Below are 22570 nucleotides of genomic sequence, written 5' to 3'. Positions count from 1 at the left end.
GTCCTGAGTTTCTGTGAATTTTTTCCATTTGTATAAATAACATACTGTATAGGCTTTTCATTTTTGTTTGTTTGCTTGTTTGTTTTTTAGTGTATAGATGTCTTTTGGAACAGAGATGGTTAGTAAGATTATAAAGCATTATTCAAAATGTAGCTGAACAATTGACTTTCTCCTGGTAGATTAGGACTTTTCAAACAAGTAATCATGCTTGAAACAAGAGTTATATCAGGAATTAAGCCATGTTGTGTTGGAGATAGTTTCATGTTATTAAAAATGAAATTACACTCTGTGATCTTGCAATCTTAAGCAACTGTGACTACTTGCCTGGACCAGAGTACTGTGACAGTGCTCCCACAGCTGGGGACAGCTTGTGGGCTAGATTTGCACCTTGTCAGGAGCTGTGATCTGTTGGAAAGAATTGGGATGGACTTATGGCTACTTGGCTACCTCCAGCCACTCTGAATGTTTTATATTACAGTTATATTATCTGATGCTGTTCTATTAATTTTGTTGCAGGGCAATTTTTGTGCTCTGGTACTTGGCTATTTCAAGCTGTCTTCATGCACTGTCCAGGTGCTCCCAGCAGCTTCACTTAATTATTCTTGAAAAAATGTTCGCTTAGCAGGGATCATCTTTTCCAATTTATTTGGACATTACCTTTTATTTGTCTTTTTAATTTTCTTTATTGTTAGTATTTTGAGTCAAGCCTTTATCTCCTGTTTGTACAGCATTTAACACAGTCTTCAGCCCAGCCTTCATGTTGGCAAGACAATGCTGCAGTCATACGCCCTAGCTTGTGAGGGATAAGAAGGCAGGCTGCTGCACCTCTGTGATTTAAGAAATTTGTCCTTGCAGTCTAAAGCTGTGATTCCAGACCTTGGGTGCTACCATTGGACAGTGAATGAACAAAACTGGTGGCATGCTATAGTTCACTGGTGGTTTAGGTGATGATTTTCAATTAACCATTTCCCTAGATGTTCCCAAAGCATATTTTTTACAGTCAGTAGGTCCTAAGACAAGGGCTCAGAAAATGAGTTTACAGCTAAAATATGTCACTGGATCTTCAGTTTAATTTTGGGAAATTATTTTCTCACACTTCTCTTTCAAGCTTCACTTTACATAGATACTTTCAATACTCAGAAGGGTAATATGAAGTAGTGCAGAGCAAAGTAAATCACCTGAGACTGCGAAATATGCTAATCATTGTATCAGGAGAAAAGGCCTTATAATCACACACTCTTGTTTGTATACTGCCTATCGCCTGTCACAATTAGTCTTTCAGCAATAGCCTTAAAAATGGCAGTATTAAATAGACAATTGCATCAAAGTAACTTGTCATAGTAAGTCATATGGTCATTAAAAGATTCAAATATATTGTTCAATTGCATCTTAAAAGGGCTACAGGAAAAACAAATAGGTAATTTTTTAGGTGCTTTGGATGAGCATCAGCTCTCAGTATCTTAAAATCCACTGGTGGTGTATTTTAGATAAGTAATCCAGCTGTATTAAAGTTAAAAAAACACGATTGTGCTTGTAGATGTATAGAGACAGGAGTTGTACAAAAATCCCTCCACTCTTGGAAATAGAAGTTCTTTCAACAAATACACAGAAGATTAATCATTCTAGCAAAAGACTTTCAGAATGTGAAACTTCCATGTGATTTAAACCATTGTTTTACTCACACTGTTTAAGTAGAGATGATGTTTTACAATTTTTTACCATTAAAGTTTCATCATCTAATGTAATATTTTGTTGTTTCCTGAAATTACAATATACTTTTTTTGTGCTAAAATGTGAAATACTTACATATGTATGTATATACACATGCATGCATGTCATGCAGAATTTGTTTAGGATTTTCGAAGTGAATTTTTGTACAGAATTTTCCACAAACACTGTATATCTGAACATAGGAGGAGAAGATTACTGGTAAATGTACAGTGTGAAGACTTAAATTGTAACATCAAGATCAAATAGTATTCTAGAAATACTACATTAAAGCTAATAATATTATAATTAAATCTGTTTTATGAACTTAGTCTTAGAAAATTGATGTGATTTCCCCAAGCTCATCATACTATCACTTTTAAAAAACAGGATTAAAATCCTAATTATACTTACACATTCTACAAGAAATTAATTTCACTGTTTTTCCACATATACATTGCTAGTAGCTGTCCATGTCTATCTCATTAAGTCGTCTCTTCCTAAAACAGGATACTCTGTAATTTCCTGTTAACAATTATGGGTATTTTGATTAATGGCATAGCAGAAAGATCAGAATATATTATTTTTTCTCATCTCACCTTTGGCACCACAAAGTAAGTACAGAGGAGAGGAAGGGGTAATGAAAAATCTGGAAACAGTTCTGATATTGAATTAGCTGATGTAAAATCCAACTGTTAGGAATTGCTAAGTCTTCTTGACATGCACAGGTGGTTTAGACTGTATCCATATAAAACTAGATACTCATTTTACTACTTACGAAATGGGCTTTAAGTGAGCCAAACGATAAGTGGAAGTATGAATTGCCAGGAAAAAAATGGTTTATTATGTCAATAGTGGAGGACACAAATGTTCATTTAGAGCACAGTTTTTAGGAGACTGGATTATCTAGAGTATTACTAACACATTTGTAACTTTTCATTATATTAAATGATTTAAGACTTTTTTTCATTCCAGCTTTCACTCATGAGTGCAACTGTGAAATGCTGTTCTGCTTAACATCAGCATGAAGAGATGACTGAGAATCCCGTACTTTTGCTTTTTATTTAATACGTGTGGGAAATGATAGAGGTGATGATTTGTCTAATTGCTTGACTGTAGTTGCAATTATAGAGAAAAGGTCAGTCTAGTCATTGTCAATTGAACTATGAAAGAAAACACACTTACGGCCCTAAAGAACCATTATGTCAATTTTATACTGTTCATCAGTGTATAACATATTTGCTAGGGTATATAAATCTTATCTTTCTTGGAGTTACAGCAGACTTTATTACAGGCACTTGCTGCTGCTGCTGAGTAGAGATAACCTTCAATATTGTCTGTTAATTGCATGTTCTTTTATTGTTGCCTGTTTCTCAAGTTTTGTGTACAGTAAAACATCGCTACTTTAATTAATAGAAATGGATGTGCTAGATTGCAGTTTGACCCTTCTGTTTTCACATAGTTAACACACAATGGGTGACAGCACAAAATCTGTAGTTTGTAGCTGCTATAGTTTTGTTGGTATCAACTTCAACAAGTGATGAGGAGATACTTGTTAAAATTGCAAATGCTCTGTTTTAGGTACTCTCCCTTAAGTTTATTATCTAGCATGGGTACTGTTATAGGGAATACTTACAACTTTTATAAGGAATTGGTGTACTATGTTTACTCTAGTGATAAGAGGCAAGGTGATAAGCAAGCATGACAAAATAAATGAACCATATAGATACAAATATTAAATGAAACTGCAACCCTTGTGACTGGCCAGTATGCTGTCTTTCTGTTCTGTCTTCTAGTACGATTAACAAAGTGGCCCGCTTTTGATGTGTTCTTTCTCTTTTTTACTTTGCTAGTTTGTTCATGGGAAGAGTTATTGCCCAGGACCACATTCGGGCATAATGAACAAATGCCTTTGTTGTAGTCTGCTATTCTGCCACTTTTAGAAATCCTGTTTCTGCATTTTTGGCTGTTATCTGCAGTGGCAATACTGTCTCCATATTGGTGTGACTGTCTACTGCAGCCACCTCTAACTTGATCAAATTTAGCTGCATATGGGTGAGCAATATAAAATGAGTTTGCTGTTCTCTGCAGCTTTATGTTTTGTTTTTTTTATCTCTTGTTGCTCTGCCAGATTAAGCTTAGATCAGCTCTTGCAATCAGTCTTCTGATCATAGTGGTGCAGACTGACATTTTTGGATGTGGAAGAGCTTGGTACAAACATAGGAATAATGGGAAGTGGTCTTGTGGGTTCGAGTTCCATTAGACCAAAATTTGTCATCAATAAACGGGAGCTTGAGAATAAGAAGTTGAATATTTTCCAGCAGTACAGTGTTTACCAGTGTTGTCTGTCTCTTATGCAGCTTTTAGGAAGACTTTTTCAGGTGAAAGCAATAAAAATGATGAACATGGCTTCTTCTTAGTAGGTGCATAATAAACCTTTTGTTAAGTCTATTCCACAGTTGCACAGAGGATGCAGTAGGGAGTAGAAGCCATAAAGACTAGGAAAAACAATTTACTTACACATTAAAATATGCAATATGATTTGATAAAGTTGTTTTTTCCTTGGTAAAGGGGATGAGTGGTTTAATAGAGCCACTCTTATTGTCTTTAAGTCATTATTTTAGCTTCATAGAACTGAAAACACAGTCGTCCTCACCTGCTATCAGACTTAGTACATAAAAATGATAAATAATAAACCTCGCAAAGGCTTACTATGTTATTACACAAGGAGATTAGATGTATGCAATATTTTGAAATGTAAATAAATATATAATAAATTAACTAGTCTATTTTTTCTCCCCTCTTTGATATTTGATGTTATTTTTTTGTGAGTGTGTGTTTTGGTGTGAATGCAATCTTTTACACACCATTAAGGCAATATTATGCAGGTGATGTTAGGAACACAAACGTCCAGTAATGCACTACTCCCTAAATGGGATGAAAACAGCCAAGCAGCTCTCGATTAAGAATAAAATGCTAAATATGTGAGTAGTAAATTTAATTCAAAATTAAACAGTAAAGGTTACTGAATATTTCATTAAATCCATCTGAACGAAAGAACAGCATTTAGTAATGCAGTGCAGATTCTAATTCAGATTCCTACTTTACACAGCAAGGTGACATTGATATGGAGACTCATATAATGCAAATATAAGCTTATGTTGCATTGTTAGAAGGACTGTTTTTTTCATACTTATGAAGACTTTGAGACCTCTCTAACTTTTGTATTGAACTTGCCTAATCTAAAATGGCTACAGAGTTACAACAAGTATCTAAATTATCATATACTCAGAATCTCAAACCTTGGTAATATGGCTAGACAAAAGTGTTTATAATGAACAGTACTGTTAAATATTGAAATACTTAATTTTTATGTAGTATATATCAAAAAAGACAGCATTATCATAACCATGACACTGCTTCTTTCTTTCCTTTCCCTACTCTCTTTCTTTCACCCTTGATCCCCTCCAGGATACACACACAAAACAGATCAGTTATCAGCATAGTTCAGTGTGAGTACACTCCGAACAGTTATATGAAGTGAGGTTATGTTTCTGTAGGTTGTCTTGTAAATGTTTTTTTGCACTAAGATGTTGTTGAGACCATTTTTTATTCAAAAGAAGGTTAAAAAATTGTCAGTGTGTGGTAATAACTTGTCTGCAAATTCTGTTCTTATTCAAATAATCAGCACAGAATAAATTAATTTTAAGAAAATGTTCAGAAAGGGAAGAACACTAAAAGTTTCATAATATTACAAATAATTTAAAAGTAGTTGCACCAAAGTGGATAGGTTGTTGAGTGGCAAGACTACAGAAATAAGAACCAATTCAGTGTAAACAGAAAAAATGTCTTTTAAAATCTGACTGTTATAATCAAGGTTAAGGTTGGTTTTGAAGTTGTTGTTGGTTTTGTTTGTGAACAAATCTATGATTAAATATTTGCACATTTGAAGTCCTCATTTCTTATCTTCAACATTGATTACTGAAGATATAAAAATATAAAAAACAAGTTTCTGCATTGTTGGAACATAGTGATGAAATAGTTTTTCTCCAGATAAGCCAATTGTTAATCCACATGCCTGGAAATACACTAAGAGAAGAGCTGATTCTTTCATCATACCTCAGAAGGATTCTCACTGTGTCAGGCTACAGGTTGTTTTGTTAGGTTGTCAACACCTAACAGAGCTGTACATGTCAAATTGGAACAGTGAATCAAAGTTAATATAAAAGCAATCTAGAAATTGACTTAATCTCTCAATTAGGCCTTCAAAGAGTTATTTTCTTAAGATGTGATAGGAACATACGAAATATGAACATAGGAAATACGAATTTGAAAGGTAGATTGCTTTTGGCATACGTTCTCTGGCAATGTGATGGAGATGTTTGTGGAAGTGTCCATAGGACTGGAGGTATCCAGAATACCTATAAGGCAAAACAGCAAATACCAAGGCAGGATATTTAGAAAGAGGATATAGAACAGTAAGAAAAGGCAGAGGCATAAACAGCTACTTACAGCTGGGCTCAGAAGAACAGAAGATGTAAGTCAGCTGATTTTTTTTTAATCCAGGTGTGTAGATTGGCATAATTGAAAAGAATGCACATGACAGAATGGCTGTACAGCTGCTATTTCTTGTAGAGCTTTAGATTATATGTCATCTGACTGACTGCATCCTACCAGGCCCTCCATAGGTTCGTGGACAGCCTTACCTTGCTAAAACTGGTTAGAGCAAGCTTTGAAGTTATGTTAGCGTCCCATCGTTTGTTGAGTTTTCAAACAACATTTTTGCCATTCAGTGCATTATTGATCACTTCCTTGTAAGGGTTTATGGGGATATTCTCTTGAAAGGCCAAATCAGTTAGTTGGACCATGATGATCTCTTTTTCCATGTTCTGTGTACCTCTGTATGACATCTTTTTTGGTTGAGTTTATGGCTTTGTTTTGAATTTTTGGTAACACATGTGATGAAATGGTGAGCTCTAATTGAGCTGGTGTTACTAGGAGCTGTGCCTCAGACTTGCAGATATTGTGGTTGTGAAGTGGGAGTGGAGTGAAGGTCTTGTCAGACTTGAGTCTCCTGGTTATTTTCCTAAAGAAAGAATAAACTGATCATATGTGGTGCCAGGTACTATGTCTAGATATTTATATTTGTATTAATTTATGTTGTAAGTGAAGTTGCAACTGTTTGTCCCACTCACCCTATGTCTGTGTTACCGTCTGGTTACGGACTTAAGCATGCTGGCAGATAAAGCTTATTGCTTTCAGCAGGAAGCTATAGAAAAACAGTTGCCGGGAGAAGAGCTGTGCCAGGGTTTGGAGACACTTTTGCACTTCTCTATTTTATGGAAAACAAGGGACAAGATGGAAGCCATTTAATTGATTTAATAACCTTTGGGAGGTCAGGGTATGTAGGGTATTTGTTTTTTGGGGGGCTTTGATAGACCTTGTAAAATAATTTTCTTTTATTTATAAGTGTGTTTCTGAGGATCCACAACGAAGTACAGCCTAGACACCTTCAGTGTTTGTCTGGTGCTTTTGGCACACAGACCAGAGTACTGAACTTTTAGGAAGTATCAATGGATTGAGACACTGAAATTAGCAAGTTGAAATGATGTTGTGTGTGATATTCAGTAGTTCAAGTTTGATCCACACCTTTTGCTAAATGTTATTCATCAAATAATGTATGCTCCAAAGTTCTGAAAGAGTAGTTGAATCATAGACTTTTAATTTAATTTCACACTAAGTAGCAAGTACCTGACTAAGAGATATTTTAACATCATCCTGTATTACAAGCAGAATAAGCTTTATACTTAAGAGAAAGAATAAAACATTATGTATGTATTTGCATAATAGGTTTAAAAATAAAATAAAGAGATGGTGAGATTTTGGGAAACTGTATGATCCTGTGAATATAGTAACGGAGTTGAGCGCTATTATAGGATTTACTGTTACTGTCTTTTTTAGCTTAACTCATTTAAACTCTCAATGAGTCCATTTCTTCTTTTATAGTATAAAGGCTAATGATTAGAAGATCACAAATATTTATTGTTTTATCTACAAAGCACAGCTGAAATGGATAGAGATCATTCATCCTTTAAATTTGGAACTGAATTTAAGCAAACCAGAAGTGGCTATATTTCAATATCTAATAATTTGATTATCTATCTTAAAGTTTCAGAGTCTGATACCATGCATCAAAATCCTAACATTTGTAGTTCTGAAGGATTCTTTTCATATATTGAAAAAAGTCTGAATGATGTAGAATGTAGTATCATTTACTTATAAAGATGACATTTTATAGATTAAATATTTACTAGATTCATTTTTCATTTGTGTTGTGGTTCTCCCCAAAAAAAGGAATAAGTATCTATTATATACTTAACAGAGGTTGAGATTTGTAGCTATCGTATTCCCTTCCAAGGGACATAACACTTGATTGCTTGGTAGATTTCTTCTTTATGCTTCCTCGGTTGTCTAATCACTCCCCCCGCCCCGCCCCGCCTCTCTCAAGCAATGGAATAGAGAGTTTGAAATAGTTATTTATTCATAAATTTGAAGAATAGTCTAGCTCCTATTTATAAATGTAATTTTTATATCCTTCACTGTGAAGTGAATATAATCTTTCTTTTACTTTATAATCTTACTTTTATTTTTTCCATGCATTTTGCTTTCTGAAGGAGACTGGTGAGAGATCAACAGTCAGTCATTATTTATATATGTATTTTCTATGTGTATATAAAATTACAACTGGTAAAATCTCTGTATGATGCACAAGGAAGAAAGAAGTAAGTAATAGTGAGGATAGACTGTTGATACCAAGCTGTGTAGATTATTTTAGTGAACTAAGCCCATGCTGAGAAAAATGCATTTCAGTGTAGCCATTTGCAAAATTGTATATTTAGGAATAAAGAATGCAGAATATAAGGACACAATGGGGAAGGAGTTGCACCTTTGAGAGCAGTGATTCTGAAACAGATTTAAGGATTATGAAGAGTAAAGTGAACTCAAGTTACTATCTGAATATTGTGACAAAACAGCATTTGTTGAAAAGGACTAATGTGAAGGACATTTATTCATCTTGGCATATACCCTTAAAAAGGATAACATCACAATGTGACAAACAGTTCCCATATTAATATTTTTTTTAAATAAAAATGTTTCTCTAATCTTTCAGTAAGATTCAATGGCATTTGACTTGCAAAGCAGTTATAGAAGATTTTTAAAATAACCGTGAGATTTTAAAATCTGTAAATAGGAATGAAAGAATTGTATTTGGAAATACACATTTAAATCTGAAATTTAATTTTACATAATTATGATATCTTAGAATGAATTACAAAGGAAGGCGAGTCTGCTTTTTTCTTTTTTTTTTTTTCATTTTTAGGTTGAACTGACAATATCTTCAGTTTTCCATAAATCACTGGCTCTCTAGTATACAATATAATTGTAACAGGATCATTTAGCCTCAACCTCAGGAGGTCTCTAGTCGAACCTCCTGCTCACAGCAGGATCATGTGTGAGATTGAACCAGGACAGTCAATTATCAAAGTCTCCAAGTGTGGGGTCTGCACAACCTTTCTGGGCAATCTGTGTCACTGCTTGACTGTCCTCATGGGGGAAAAAAGTCCAAAGAAGACACCCACATTGAAACTCTTGTTTCAACTTACACTTTTTTTGTCAATCTCCCAGCATGAATCCCTGTTAAGAGCCTCGCTTTCTCTGATTGATGACCTTGTAAGCACAGGAAAGCTACTTGATGTTCCCCCAAATGACCTTTGCTCCAGGCTGAAAATGCCCCTCTCCCTCGACTTCTCCTCACAGGACCTGTGCTCCACCCCTAGATGAGTGTGTAGGGGTACTGTCGTTGTCCTTTGCTGCCCAACTGCGCTACTGGCTCATGCTCATTCTGCTGTCCTCTGTACCATTGCAAAGGGGTCGTTCCCCTTGCAGACAAGTGCAGATGAAGATAGCTAATAAATTTCAAATTGATTTACTGTAATTATTTCATTATTATAAACTCTGCTGATGCTTGAAAATCCTGAGAAATAGGAATTGTTTTGTAGGAACTTTGTGTGACATAAATGCTTTAGGACTGCTTGCCATTTATATCAGGAATTTGATAGCCACACAAATTTATCATGACTAATTTCTGTGTCTTAAGCTTGTTGAATGTTGCACCAAATACTAACAGCTAGTTCAGAAAGTCCATGATAGTGTATTTTGGGAGGAAAAGAATGCCAATTCATTAACTATCAGTACTGTGCCACAAAGGTTCAAGAGTAGGTGAATACAGAATTGTTTAGAGGTATAGAATGGGAAATTTCATTTTACTACTATTCCTGAAAACTATTCACAATTTTTACATATCTGCTGCATGCAAATTCTTAGCATTTCTGGAAGTATTTTATAAATAAAAATATTGTACCAAACTCTTATCTGTTTTTCATTGATAAATCCAGATTGGTTTCTACCCATTTTCCGACTCTCTTTTTTTAATGTAGCACGGTGCCCTACAGCAAATGCCTTCAGTTTCCCTTGGGCTCTCATATGACTGCCAAAATTGGGCAAGAATACATGTAAATAATTTTATTTCTCCTCATATCCAGTCATTTCTTTTTCTTTTTGGATGTAACTGAAAGCATGACTATAGTGGCGATTACATAACGTATAGTAACCTTTGAAGAAAGTCTCATATAAAATGTATGCTTTAGGCAGTGATTAGCCTCATAAATTCTGGTTCACAGTACATCTGTGCAATTATTGTTAAAACCTTAGGATATTAGCAGGACATTAAATAGACCATGTTTTTTCTTTACATATTGTGTGATGCTTCTGTAATGTCTCAGGAAAAAAAGAAAAAGGTATTTAGTTATAATTAACCTAAAGAGCTTTTAAGAGATTACATGTTGAGCCAGGCAAAATGTCATAAGGCCTTCATGTTTTATTGAAGAGCCTTCTTGAATGGTTTGTACTATAGCATGGCTGCAACAACTTAAATGTGAGATTCTGCCTTTTTACTGTCTAGAATAATGATTCTGTTTCATGTTTTATGCAAGCCATGTCTTATGTAATCTTTTGATTTGAGCTGTGTGTTTAACATATTCAGATTTAAGTTTTTCTCATGGGAAAAGAAAGAAATTTGGGAAAGAAGTCAAGTAACAAGTAATTTGTGAGAGCATATTTGAAGAGGAGATACTTGACATCAAATTGTCAAGGTGTGAATGCTTTTAATAGGGTTTCTGGATGTATATGCTTTCCTAAATAAAAAAAAAGGAAATTAAAATAAAACAAAATCAAATCAAATGAAGTATTTTGTTTTAAATCCTCACCTTCTACTTATGGGCATACTTGGTGCCTTGTGTTATTCCTCCCTACACTTGCCCTTGTTGAACTTCATCAGGTTCTTCTCTGCCCAGTCGTGCAGCCTGTCCAGGTCTCACAGAATGGCAGCACAGCCTTCTGGTGTGTCAGCAAACTTGCTGAAGGTGCACTCAGCCTCTTCACCCAGGTCACTGATGAACAGGTTGAACAGAACTGGACCTAATACTGACCCCTGGGGAACCCCGCTAACTACAGGCCTCCAAAGAGACTCTGCACTTTTGATCACAACCCTCTGAGTTCTGCCATCCAATGGTTCGTGATCCATCTCACTGTGCATTCATCTGGCCCACACTTCCTGAGCTTGCCTATGAGGATATTGTGAGGCAAATCAGGACAAGAGGAAATGGCCTAAAGTTGCACCAGGGAAGGTTCAGGTTGGGTCTTAGGAAAAACTTCTTCACAGAAAGGTTTGTAAGGCATTGGAACAGGCTGCCTGGGGAAGTGGTGGAATCACCGTCCCTGGAGTTGTTTAAAAGGTATTTAGATGAGGTTCTTAGGGACATGGTTTAGAGTTAGGTTGGACTCGGAGATCTTAAGAGTCTCTTCCAACCAAAATGGTCCTTTGATTCTATGATTCTAACTCTAAACTGAATTTTCTCCTCTCTTCCCTGTCACCAGAACATTGTTGACAGAAGGTGATAGAAAGGAAAGGAGGTGATAAGAGACAGAGGAGGACTGTAAGCCCAACTGCATTAATTAGGCTGTTGTTTGAGTCAGGGTGATGAGGTGGTAAAGCATCTGAACAAAACAGGTTATTCACTGATGTTATTAGAATCACCATATAAACCAGCTGTCTCCAGAGAGCATTAAAAGGGTCTAATAATTGTTTTTCATATGTCTCTCTCACAGATTTTTTTACTCTAGGATTGATTTTTTTTTTTCATATGTAGTCTTGGAACTTGCTGATGTTTTATTTATTTTTTTTTCATATAAAATGCATGTTGAGCTGTGAATTATGTAAATAAACATCAAGCATGCTGCAAAGTGCAGGAATACTGTGCAGCCTCCAAAAAAGGAGGCAGAAGATTCAAAGTAAACACCTTTATCACATACTCAAACTGTAAGGCTCTGCCAACAAACAAGCTACTTATTCTAGAATAAGTACAGTGTGTAGTTTCCTTTGTCTTTTCTTCACGTTTTATACCTGGAATTCACCTGTCTTGATAAATTCTTCTTCCACTACTGGTGACATATTGCTTCCACAGTGGAGATCAAGACTGATAGAGGTCATAATCGGACTCAGTGCAACTTATTAAATGGCTTAACCATGGTTCTGAATGGTTCATAGAGCTAGCATATCCTTCACTGTTTGTGTGTAATGCTTGTCCCAAATAATTTATTTCTGTGTACAACCACAATTAAAAAAAAAAAAATGCCCTCAGGTGCCTCTCTATAGTCAGAGTTTCTTTCAAAATAAGAGATTTCTATGTCAGTACATACTGCAGTTGCACCAAGTATTTTCACACTCACTTGGGAAATTGCAGTGCCTATACCTTCACAAAGCTGACTTTGACTCATGTTGCCATTGGATTAGGTGCAGGCTATGAGCTTTCCTGTCATCCTTTCTGCACTTTTTATTGACCTCAGGTATCTGATGTTGTGATTGCTTTTCTTATGCTTGTTCTGCTGCTGATCTTACCTTTTTTTTCTCTGCCTCGTAATGCAATATTGTTTTCTTCTTGCTTTCTCTTCTCTAAATTTGTGCATGAAGATGACCTATGAAGTTCTCTGCTGTTGCATCAACCTCCAGAACTTTGTGGTCTTTCTATATTTCATTACTAGTTACTGTTTTGAGCTGAGGGGATTTTCTTGAGTAGTAATTTAAATAAACTTCCCTCAATTGATTAACATTCACATCCTGTATTCAAGTTTGTGTTTCAACACTTTTCCAGCTTCTCCCTATTCGTTTTCACACATGCAGTTTTTCACATGCAGAATTCTTCCCTTGTCTGATGTTATTTTTATCCCTTTTAATAGCACTATTCTTCGAAGTACCTCCTGTAATTTTTACAATTCAAAATTAATACTGCTTTCTCCTCTCTACTAATTTTATTTTTATTGTTCCCCTCCATCACCTGCAACTGTATAGATTTTGTGTTGCTCACTGTTTTGTAAATAAACTCATTAGAGTGGATCTTCTAACCATTGGTAGCTTACTTTAGTGATTCTAACTCAGGCAGTTGCATGATGAGTATGTGACAGGGTCACATTGTTGAGGTTGTATTAGTGTCCTTATGGATTAGACCAAACTCTTCCAGCAAACCTAGACTGAGACACTGGTGAAAAGGATTTGTGAAATATAGTTAGAAACATTGATCTTTAGTGGCTAGTACAAGGGAAACTGATATTAGTCTTTTTATGTAGTCACAATCAGTATTTTAGGATATATTTTTTTGTCCATGTTGATACATTTGTTTGTGACTTCAACTAAGTTATATGAAAAAGTAATCATCCATGTGCATCAGTGCCTGATTTCTTTCACTGTTTTGCAGAAATTGTACTACTTCAATAAGCGTAACAGACATTGCACTGATTTTGAGAACCGTAGATCTAACACTTGCTGTCTTAAAATTTCTCAAAAAATTTGATTAAGGCTACATGGTCACTTGGATCCTATGGAAATGCTGTGTGTGGAAGAGACCATTTTGACGTCTTCGTGTTCATTCAAATATGTTACAATATGAAATTTTACGTAGGAGTGTGTAATGTCTTGCCATAACAGTCATGGCATCAGCTTTTTGTAATGCTTGTTTGCATGGCCAATACCACCGTTTTAGACCCATTCTTTGGCATCTTGCTTCCAAAGTGAGTGAAGGCTGCGTATGAGTTGGAAACCCATTTAAGTTGTGCTCTTTCAGGTCTGAATTCCAGTTTTTCTCTCTCTCAGATGATATCATTGCTAGCTTTGAAAAAATACAGAATTCTTGCTTTTTCAACCAAAATCAGTCTCTAGGCTTGTGTCATCTTGACATACAAGAGAAAAAATGACTATGTTTGAAAGTCTAACGTAAGAGTAATTGAAAAGCTATGCAACTGCAGGCTGACTAAATTGTTATTAAAAAGTTTATGTTGTGGTCTTCCTTTTGAATATGTGCTAAATTACAATGCAAGACTGAAGACACTGTTTTGCCTAGTAATAAAATGAAATATATAGCAGCTTCTCAATGAAAGCAATGTTTCTTTTGGCACAGGTAACTGAAAATAACTAATTCTAATATCAAAGGAAATCAGATACTCTGATTCCATTTTTCTTTCTCTAGTCTGGCAATGCCAAAGTAATTCCAAAATATTTCAGCGTCTATGATGATGTCCCAGTCTATTTTTATTGAGAAACTGCTACAATTGATTGTAAATGGTTGCTGGGTTGTACCTTAAGTTGCATGTGTTAGAAAGCTGAAGGCTTGCATGTTTGTGGTTGACAGTCTTGCAGTACATGGTAGGTTTTACTGCCAGCTCTTGAAGTTCTTCCAGCTTGTGGTTTTTCCAGTACAGACAGTAACATGTCTGTGGGACTCCACTGAAAACTTTGCATGGATTCGAGGGGATCAGTGCATAAGTGAATCCTTACTGGTTGCAAATCTAGTTCAGGGTTAAGATATTTGTCATGCAGCAAATATCACCTGTTATAGATGTGGTGTAATGGAAAAGTAAGTCCTACATTTGAATTTCTTTGTATCGATAAGTGGATTTTTTCAAAATAGCTTTTAAGTTTTACAGTAGAGATGTGATTCATCCAGGAAAACTCTTCAGATGAACTGGTTCTTTCTTGTTAAATATCAGTGTGTCTTAAATTATCATAATTAAACGTGGATGCAGAAATGATCATTGCTCTGGCATTATTTAATTATGCATTTTGTGAATATAATATTTTTATGTTTTGTCCCTTAAATAATATATAATTTTAAATGTTTTATTGAATGTATGACTTCATATTCTGAAGCTTCTTTTTGGAAACATCATCAGCTGTGTACTGAAGTGTCTCCCTGTTTCTTCTTTTAACAAGTCATATCAGGGATCATCATCTCATTAAATTTTAAAAATGTACTGGAATATCACTATGCATGATTTTCAGCTCTGCTTTGTAGACTTTTACTGCATTAGAAATTTTATGAGTGAGATGACAACCACAAGAAGATGATATTTTTTTAAAATATTGGAATATTAATTACTTCAGGACAAATAATGAAAAAGTGGCAAACTGAAGTCAGTGTGATGTTAACCCTTTCAATTATCCATTTATTTTACAGTGCTTTTGCTTTTATAATAAAGCAGTGACCAAGCTAGTTCAGCTGCAAATGTCCAACTCTTTACATCTGCAGTTATGAGATAGAAGGTATATCCAGTACTGACTAGGTGAAACTATTTTCTCATTGCTTGTACATCAGAGCTCTTGTAATACTGTAATAACTAAGCCTGGGACTGACAACTATGTGTTTGGGAAGCACCTAAAGGATTTTTTTTGCTTCTTTAGCAGGATTGTCTTGCTCCTGTGTTAGGATTTAAGAACTTCTGTCGTATATCTTCATAATAAGACTTAAAAAAAAACAAAAAACAAACAAACAAACAACAACAACAACAACAAAAAAAAAACACCACCAAACAAACAAAAAACAACACACACAAAATGAAACAAACACAACCCCCTAAAATAAACCCAAATCAACCAACCCACAAAAAAATGGCAAAGAAACAAATAAAAAACTGAACAGCAGCAACACAAACAAAAGCAATAAAAAATGCAAAAAAAGCACACACAAAAAAACCCCAAACAAACAAAAAAACCCACAAGCAAACCAAAACACCCTTAACTTCTGCATAGCTTCTCCATAGTTACTTTATGGCACAAGAAGAAAACTTTATAAAAGAATGCCAGATCTTTCACATAATTACTGTTCAGTTTTGAGTGTATCAGGCTTTTATTTCTTTTACTAACAAAACAAATACAGGCATACTGTGAAGACATGACGAAAAGGTTTTATAGATATGCTCTTAACTACTTTAAGATTGAGCTTGTGTGTTACTGTCCCAAGCAATATTCTGGTCTAGTGGCCACCTATTTTATTTCTGCTATGTCCAGATTTCTTTTTCAGATGAACATGGACCTTTCTGGGTCTATAATATGTAATAGCGATGTTCCTGGTTCATGGTATCTCAGGACTACTGTCACTCCAGGATACTTCTTTTTAGAGACTCAAGAACCCCAAGAGTTGTTGGCAAGGTCACTGTGTTGGCAGCAAGCCTCAGTTGAAGAATGGAAGTTTTTCTTACCTGAGTATTGAGATGTACCTCTGCCAGTCTATGGCAGAGATTTTTTGAAATATTTTTCAGATTGGGTACTTGGTGAACCCTCAAATATCAGCCTTAAACATGATCAAATTAGAAGCAGATCTGGACTCCATAGCCAAAGGCTTGTCTTTTTTAATATAAGATTTAAGTAGTTGCATTGTGACGCCTGAGAACTGTTATCCCACACCAAGGATTTTTGGTTCATATTAGCATGCAAGGTACTCTGAATTTAGGTGATAACATATGTCTAGCTACATCTCAGAAGCAGGCAGGCATAATTATTGAAGAGCAAACACAGAGATTTCTTCCTGGTCACCATAACAGATCATTAGATGAGAATTTCAGTAGTGCTTTTGAGCTTTACATCAGGAAACTTTCCTGGAAATTTTCTGTGTTGCATCTTTCCGTAAACGGTAGATTGAGAGAAACACCAGTTTCTGCCAAGGCCTATTTATTTCTGTTTCTATTCTGTCAATGTACTGCACTGAGTTCTGCTTGATTTCACTAGAGCCTGCATGAATTGGGGAGAGTTTTTGAAGTCTCTCTAATCTCAACATTTTAAAATGATCAACTGGAACTCCATGCATGCTTTCAACAATTTTTTCAGCATAGAAGGTTTTTAAACCAGATGCCATGTCTGGCAAAATAATTGCCTTACTGCTTTTCATTTCATAATCTGAGTCTGACTCTGGCATTATTTGAAGCCAACCACAGTGATATATGCTTGCAAAGCAGAAAGAGGACATGTTTGGTTACAACCGCGGTTTCCCATGTATAATTTCTCATTGTGCCTTCCTTCTGTGTCTGATGCTCTGGAAAGCAGCAAGTGAGAAATGTGAACCATGTTCGATAAATTCAGAAGGGTGACTGAAGAAATTTGAGAGGCATGTGCATCTCTGTCTCTCTATTTTCTTCAGCCAGTCAAAAGAACTGGTTGTCCCACTGTACTTAGCATTGGTGCAGCCTCAACTTCAGTACGGTGTGCAGTTCTGTGCCCCACAATTTAGGAAGGATGTGAAGGTCCTTGAATGCCCCCAGAGGAGGGCAGCACAGCTGGTGAAGGGCAGGAAGGCATGTCCTGTGAGGAGCAGCTGAGGACTCTGGGTTTGTCTGCTTTGGAGAAAAGGAGGCTGAGAGGTGACGTCATTGTTCTCTACCGCTTCCTGAGGAGAGGATGTGGAGAGGGAGATGCTGAGTTCTTCTGCTTGGCATCCGGTGACAGGACACCTAGAATTGGTTCTAAGCTGTGTCAGACATTAGGAATCATTTTTTTACCAAGAGGGTGGTCAAACACTGGAAAAGGCTTCTTAGAAAGGTGGTCAATACCCCACGCTTGTCAGTGTTTAAGAGGCATTTGACCAATACCCTTAATTACATACTTCAGCTTTTGGTCAGCCCTGAAGTGGTCAGGCAGTTTAACTAGATGATCATTGTACATCCCTGCCTGTCTTTTCACTTCCCTTCTCAACACTGAAAAGAGCCTGGCTCTGCCTTCTTTGCACCCTCCCTTCAGGTGCTTATATACATTGATAAGATCCCCCTGAGTCTTCTCTTCTCCAGGCTGAACAGTCCCAGCTCTCCCTGCTTTTCCGCATAGGAGAGATGCTCTTGTTCCTTCATCATCTTCATGGCGCTTTGCAGGATTCTCACCAGTGTGCTCATATCTACCTTCTACTGGGAAGCCTGGAACTGGACACAGTGTTCCAGGTGTTGCCTCACCACTGCTGATTAGAGGGAAAGGATCACCTCCCTCAGCTTGTTGGCAACAGTCCTCCTAATGCAGCACAGCATTCTTTGCTGTAGGAGCACATTGCTGGCTCCTGTTCAACTTCATGTCCACGTACTTCATCCCATTTCTTTCCAAGAAGAAATAATATTCCACTTGCTGCAGGAGGAATATTGAGAGCTAGCACCTTGTCTGCTACATGAGGTGCTGGATTTCCTGAGGCAGATTTATCAAACTTTTATATAAATGTCTCTGTGTGTGAGATTTCTTTGTTTGGTATTTGGGACTCAATTTTATATTCTTGAGTATCTCAACTTATTTTTATTAATCACAGGAAGTTGTGTGGGAGCTCATTTGAAATGTAGAATGGCATCAGAAAACTATGTATTTCTTCTTTTGGACACTTTTCTGTTTCTTTTCATAGCTAGACAAAATCTTCTGGTGCTAAGGCCAGCCAACTTTTATGAATACATGACTATTTTACAAAAGGTGAGCATGAGGGGTAATAGTGCCTCATTTCTGAGAGCTGTACTCTTGATCATATAGTGGCAGCTCTTTCTACATTTTCTTTGAACCCCTTGACAGGGGTTCATTTTCTTTAGTGCCACATGTGTGGGAATTTAGGTCAGATGTTTTTTACTAGTCTGTACAAACAATACTGTTCATAGGGAGAGCACTGAAAACATCTTTATCAGACTGTAAAAATAAAATGGCAGTGAGTGTAATGACTTATAAATGAGCACTGACTAGTATTTTTATGTGGAGGGGGTTTTTTTGTTTTGTTTTTCCCTCAAGATATTAACCAATATAATAGACCACTGTAGCTGGGACAGTTTCCTGAATGAGCTACATCTGTGGGAAAAGAGTATTTACAGCTTTTAAAAACAATGAGCTTTCTAAACATGTATTGGCTAGATTTTGTGTTGTCAGCAAGTGGAATAATGTTTTCAGTTCTTTGTGTTGTAAATATGACTCAGGGACTTACATACAGTATCATTGATACAGACAAAAGATTTAGAATTTTATATTCTTTAGTTTGCCACTCTTTTGCCCATGCCAAGAAAAATTCTCAAATAGCGGAATGCATTGCATAGGTATATGTGCTAGTGTGTGAGTGGATTTGTGTGCATATATACAAAGTATTTAATTCTCTTAATAATATCATAGTATTTGAATTGCATAGGGATTTCCATGCAAATAAGTTCAGTGCCTTTTCCATACATCAAAGTGATATACTGTTTTCAAAATGCTCCTTTCAAGGGCAATACAAACATCAGGAATTAAAAAGCAAGCTTAGCTGAGTCCTGTGCTGTAGAGTATGGAGACTGGAGTCTTTGGTATTAGGGTTGATGTGTTCTTCCTTTAGTTCCCTGTTGCTACACATATGTCTCATTTCAAAGAGAATCAATATGACACCATGACAGGATTAAAGAATCTAGAATAGAATGTAGATATACTAAAAGTGTTCTGTACAGTCGAGGAGGACCAATAGAAAATAATATAAGGTAGAAAGGACTCAGCGGGTACATATAGAACCCACAATATTAAATGTAAACCCAAGTACTGTCACACAAACAGAAAGACTTGCATCTGTACACTTGCCTAATTCCTTTAAATACTTTTGCCATGTTGACCTGAGATGAAATAGAGAAGGCACTTTCATATTAATGAAGAAGAAACAAAATAATAAACTTGGTCATCATACGGAAACAGAAACAGAGGCTCACTTTCTGGAGTGGGAGAGAATAAGTAAGCATCTTTTGTCAACTCAGACCACACTGTGACAGATCACTCAATAATTCATCATGGCTTTTGCCCCTTCTCCTTTGAATGTTCCCACAAAGTGGAGTAGCAGACAACATTATACTTCAGACTACTTTAAATGAGTTCTAGGTTTCACATGTATTTATTGAAAAATTTTATCCAGGACAGTATGTCATACACCAGCTAATGAATTAGGTTGTTCAAAACCAAGGTAAATGGAGCTAACAAGAATAGACGAAAGAACTATAAGATGGATCGAATGATAGAATGTATTGAATTAAGACATTATGTATTTAATGCTTTATAGAGAGATTTTTTCTGAGATAAATTGTAATGGACTAATAGGTAGGTTTTAGGTTTACAATGACAGCTTTAGTATTCTAGTAGTTAGGTAGAGTAAAAACACTGTAAACATTCTGCAGCAGAAACTGCTTAACTTACAGATGGAGGCATCGCACTATGTTTTCCAGCACTGAATTTTCAGTTTTGTGTTCCTCAATATTGAAAAGAAAGTGTCACGAAAAGGAATTTGTTTTCTTTTACCTTTTCCGCTAAGCTTGCTGATGAAAATAAGTGTGAATTTTTAATTTATGGGAGTTACAATTACCTCTTTTTCTGCACAAGACATAGGTTGTCAAGTCTGTTTTTTCCCCCAATACTGGAGAGGAGTTGTACAAGAAAATAGCCTTATTCGTGTATTTTATGCCCACTTCCCAAAGTTCCATTGAAGATCTTCTCTGGTCTCCTGTAATGCACTGCATTGTCGTATTCAAGAAGTTCAAACCAGTTTGGATAGCTTTCAGTACAGGAAAATATTCCTGTTTAGCAAAGCAAGCAAGCTTTAATGTGAATGCAGTAACTTATAGTCAAGTGCTTAATTCAGTGCTTTGCTGAACAAGGATGAAATTAAACATTGTGCTTTCCTGATTTCTTGCCCAATTGAACCAGTAGATCAATGTATGAACGTCTTTCTGTAATTCCAGAGTGTCCGGTACTCATAGTTCTGTTTTCTTAAGCATTTGGCCCATGTTTCTTCCAGTAATGTCTGTAGTTCTAAATTGCGTCTTTGCAATGTTGGCCCATTTCCTATCTTGTATTTTCCAATCTTTTTTTACGCTTACTTTGTCCGTTGTCTTCACATGTAGTAAATGAAGGTGTCTTTCCCAATTTACTTCTTTTTCAGTTTAAAGCTCCCTCAAGTGATTGCAGGAAGTCGTAGAAAACAAGTATGTCAAGAATGACCTTTTTTGTGAGTGTCTTCCAAATGCTGAACTTACAAAAAGCCCACGTCTTAAGTTCTCATAAATTTGTTGATTTTTCACACCTTCTATCAGAGCAGGAAGAATCTCTTATAATCATGGAGTTTCTCTAGGTGCTACAGAACGAATTTTAAGTTTAGATTCTTTTTCTTGCGTGCTACAGATTAAATGGAATGATTACAGTTTGATTTTCGTACTAGAGCAGGGGTGTCAAATTCATTTTTGCTGGGGGCCACATCAGCCTCGCGGTTGCCTTCAAAGGACCGAATGTAATTTTAGGACTGTGTAAATGTAGGAGTAGCTACATCTGACACCCGTCTACTAGAGGATAGATTTGTAGTCTTGGAATCATTTTTATTTATTTGTAAAATGACCAAACTTGTGAAATCTGCTAAGAAAAAATAACAATTGAAAGCCACTACGTCATTATTTGTAATCAGGTTAGAGTATTATCCTTTTCTAGATTATGAGAAAATTTCATAACACAGAATTTTATGCTTTAGTGTTCCCTCCTTTGTGTAGTTTCCTTACATTATCCCCAACCAAAAGGAGGGGGAGGGGAAGACAGAAAACCCAGATGTGTGAACAAATATTACTGTCTTTTGCTGTCACTTATGAACTCCGTATCATAAATGTTCAGCAGCATTAAATGTGGGATTTTGACTTCAAACTCTAATTTCAATAAGACATCATGAAACCTGTGTATAACTGGGAATTTAAGAAGGGACAAGGAAGTACCTGAATGGAGTAGAGAGTATATTACTACTTTTTGAAGTACAGTGTTCGTGGAAACCATGTTAGGTTATGTGGTAAAGTAAGTAAAAACGTATCCCATATTGCTGTACTCCTTGTAGCAGGCATTAGAAATAAGAAGTTTTATGTTCTAAGCACAAACGGAACTATTATGGCTCCATGTACTCTTCCCACAGCCTGTGTGTTTCTCTTGAATAGCTTTGCCTGTATGAGCACTGTTCAGAAACTTACCAGTAGCACACTTTCAGACTCTGCGAACCCAGTCAAAATCACAGCAGATCCAAGCTCCAGGTTTCAACAGACACAAAAATTCTGTTACAGTTATAAACTGGCTACTTGTTAGTACTACATATTGGATACCTTTCTGAATTTCTGTCTTCTACAAAGCAAGTGTGTATTTGACTAGCTTTCATACATTTCTGTCCGTCTTAAGCATATGTTAAAAATTGTGGAGTTTTGATTATAACAGCTTTATTTCCTATTACAGACTAGAAAATTATTTTCTTGCCTAATTTGCTTCAGTCAAATGTTTAGTGATGTGTGTATGATTGTACTTCAATAACAATGAAATTCAGTTATGACAAATGATGATTTATATTTAATTTCCATTAATTTTCATACTGATTTTGTAGTAATTTTAAAATCAAAGACCTTAAATAGTTTCGAACTTAATGCAATGGAATGACTCGCTAACAAG

The 22570-nt window shown here is 36.0% G+C and overlaps 1 protein-coding gene across 5 annotated transcripts in view; it reads left to right on the top strand.

The window, feature by feature from the left end:
* Nucleotides 1-22570, top strand: part of FBXL17 (F-box and leucine rich repeat protein 17) — a 380831-nt gene that overhangs the window by 117257 nt on the left and 241004 nt on the right. Inside the window, exon 7 of one of the 5 annotated variants that reach the window (XM_071801720.1) lies at nt 2683-4423. The exons of the other annotated variants lie outside the window; for them this stretch is intronic. Within the exon in view, the coding sequence (XP_071657821.1) occupies nt 2683-2695 (13 nt within the window). The 3' untranslated portion in view covers nt 2696-4423. Of the gene's footprint in view, nt 1-2682; nt 4424-22570 lie in introns of those variants that run through there. 5 annotated transcript variants of the gene reach the window in all.

Source organism: Patagioenas fasciata, chromosome Z, assembly GCF_037038585.1.
Source record: "Patagioenas fasciata isolate bPatFas1 chromosome Z, bPatFas1.hap1, whole genome shotgun sequence".
In the NCBI taxonomy this organism is placed as follows: Eukaryota; Metazoa; Chordata; class Aves; order Columbiformes; family Columbidae; genus Patagioenas; species Patagioenas fasciata.
Note: the sequence above shows the minus strand (reverse complement) of the source record. Positions and strands in the feature narration are given on the sequence as shown.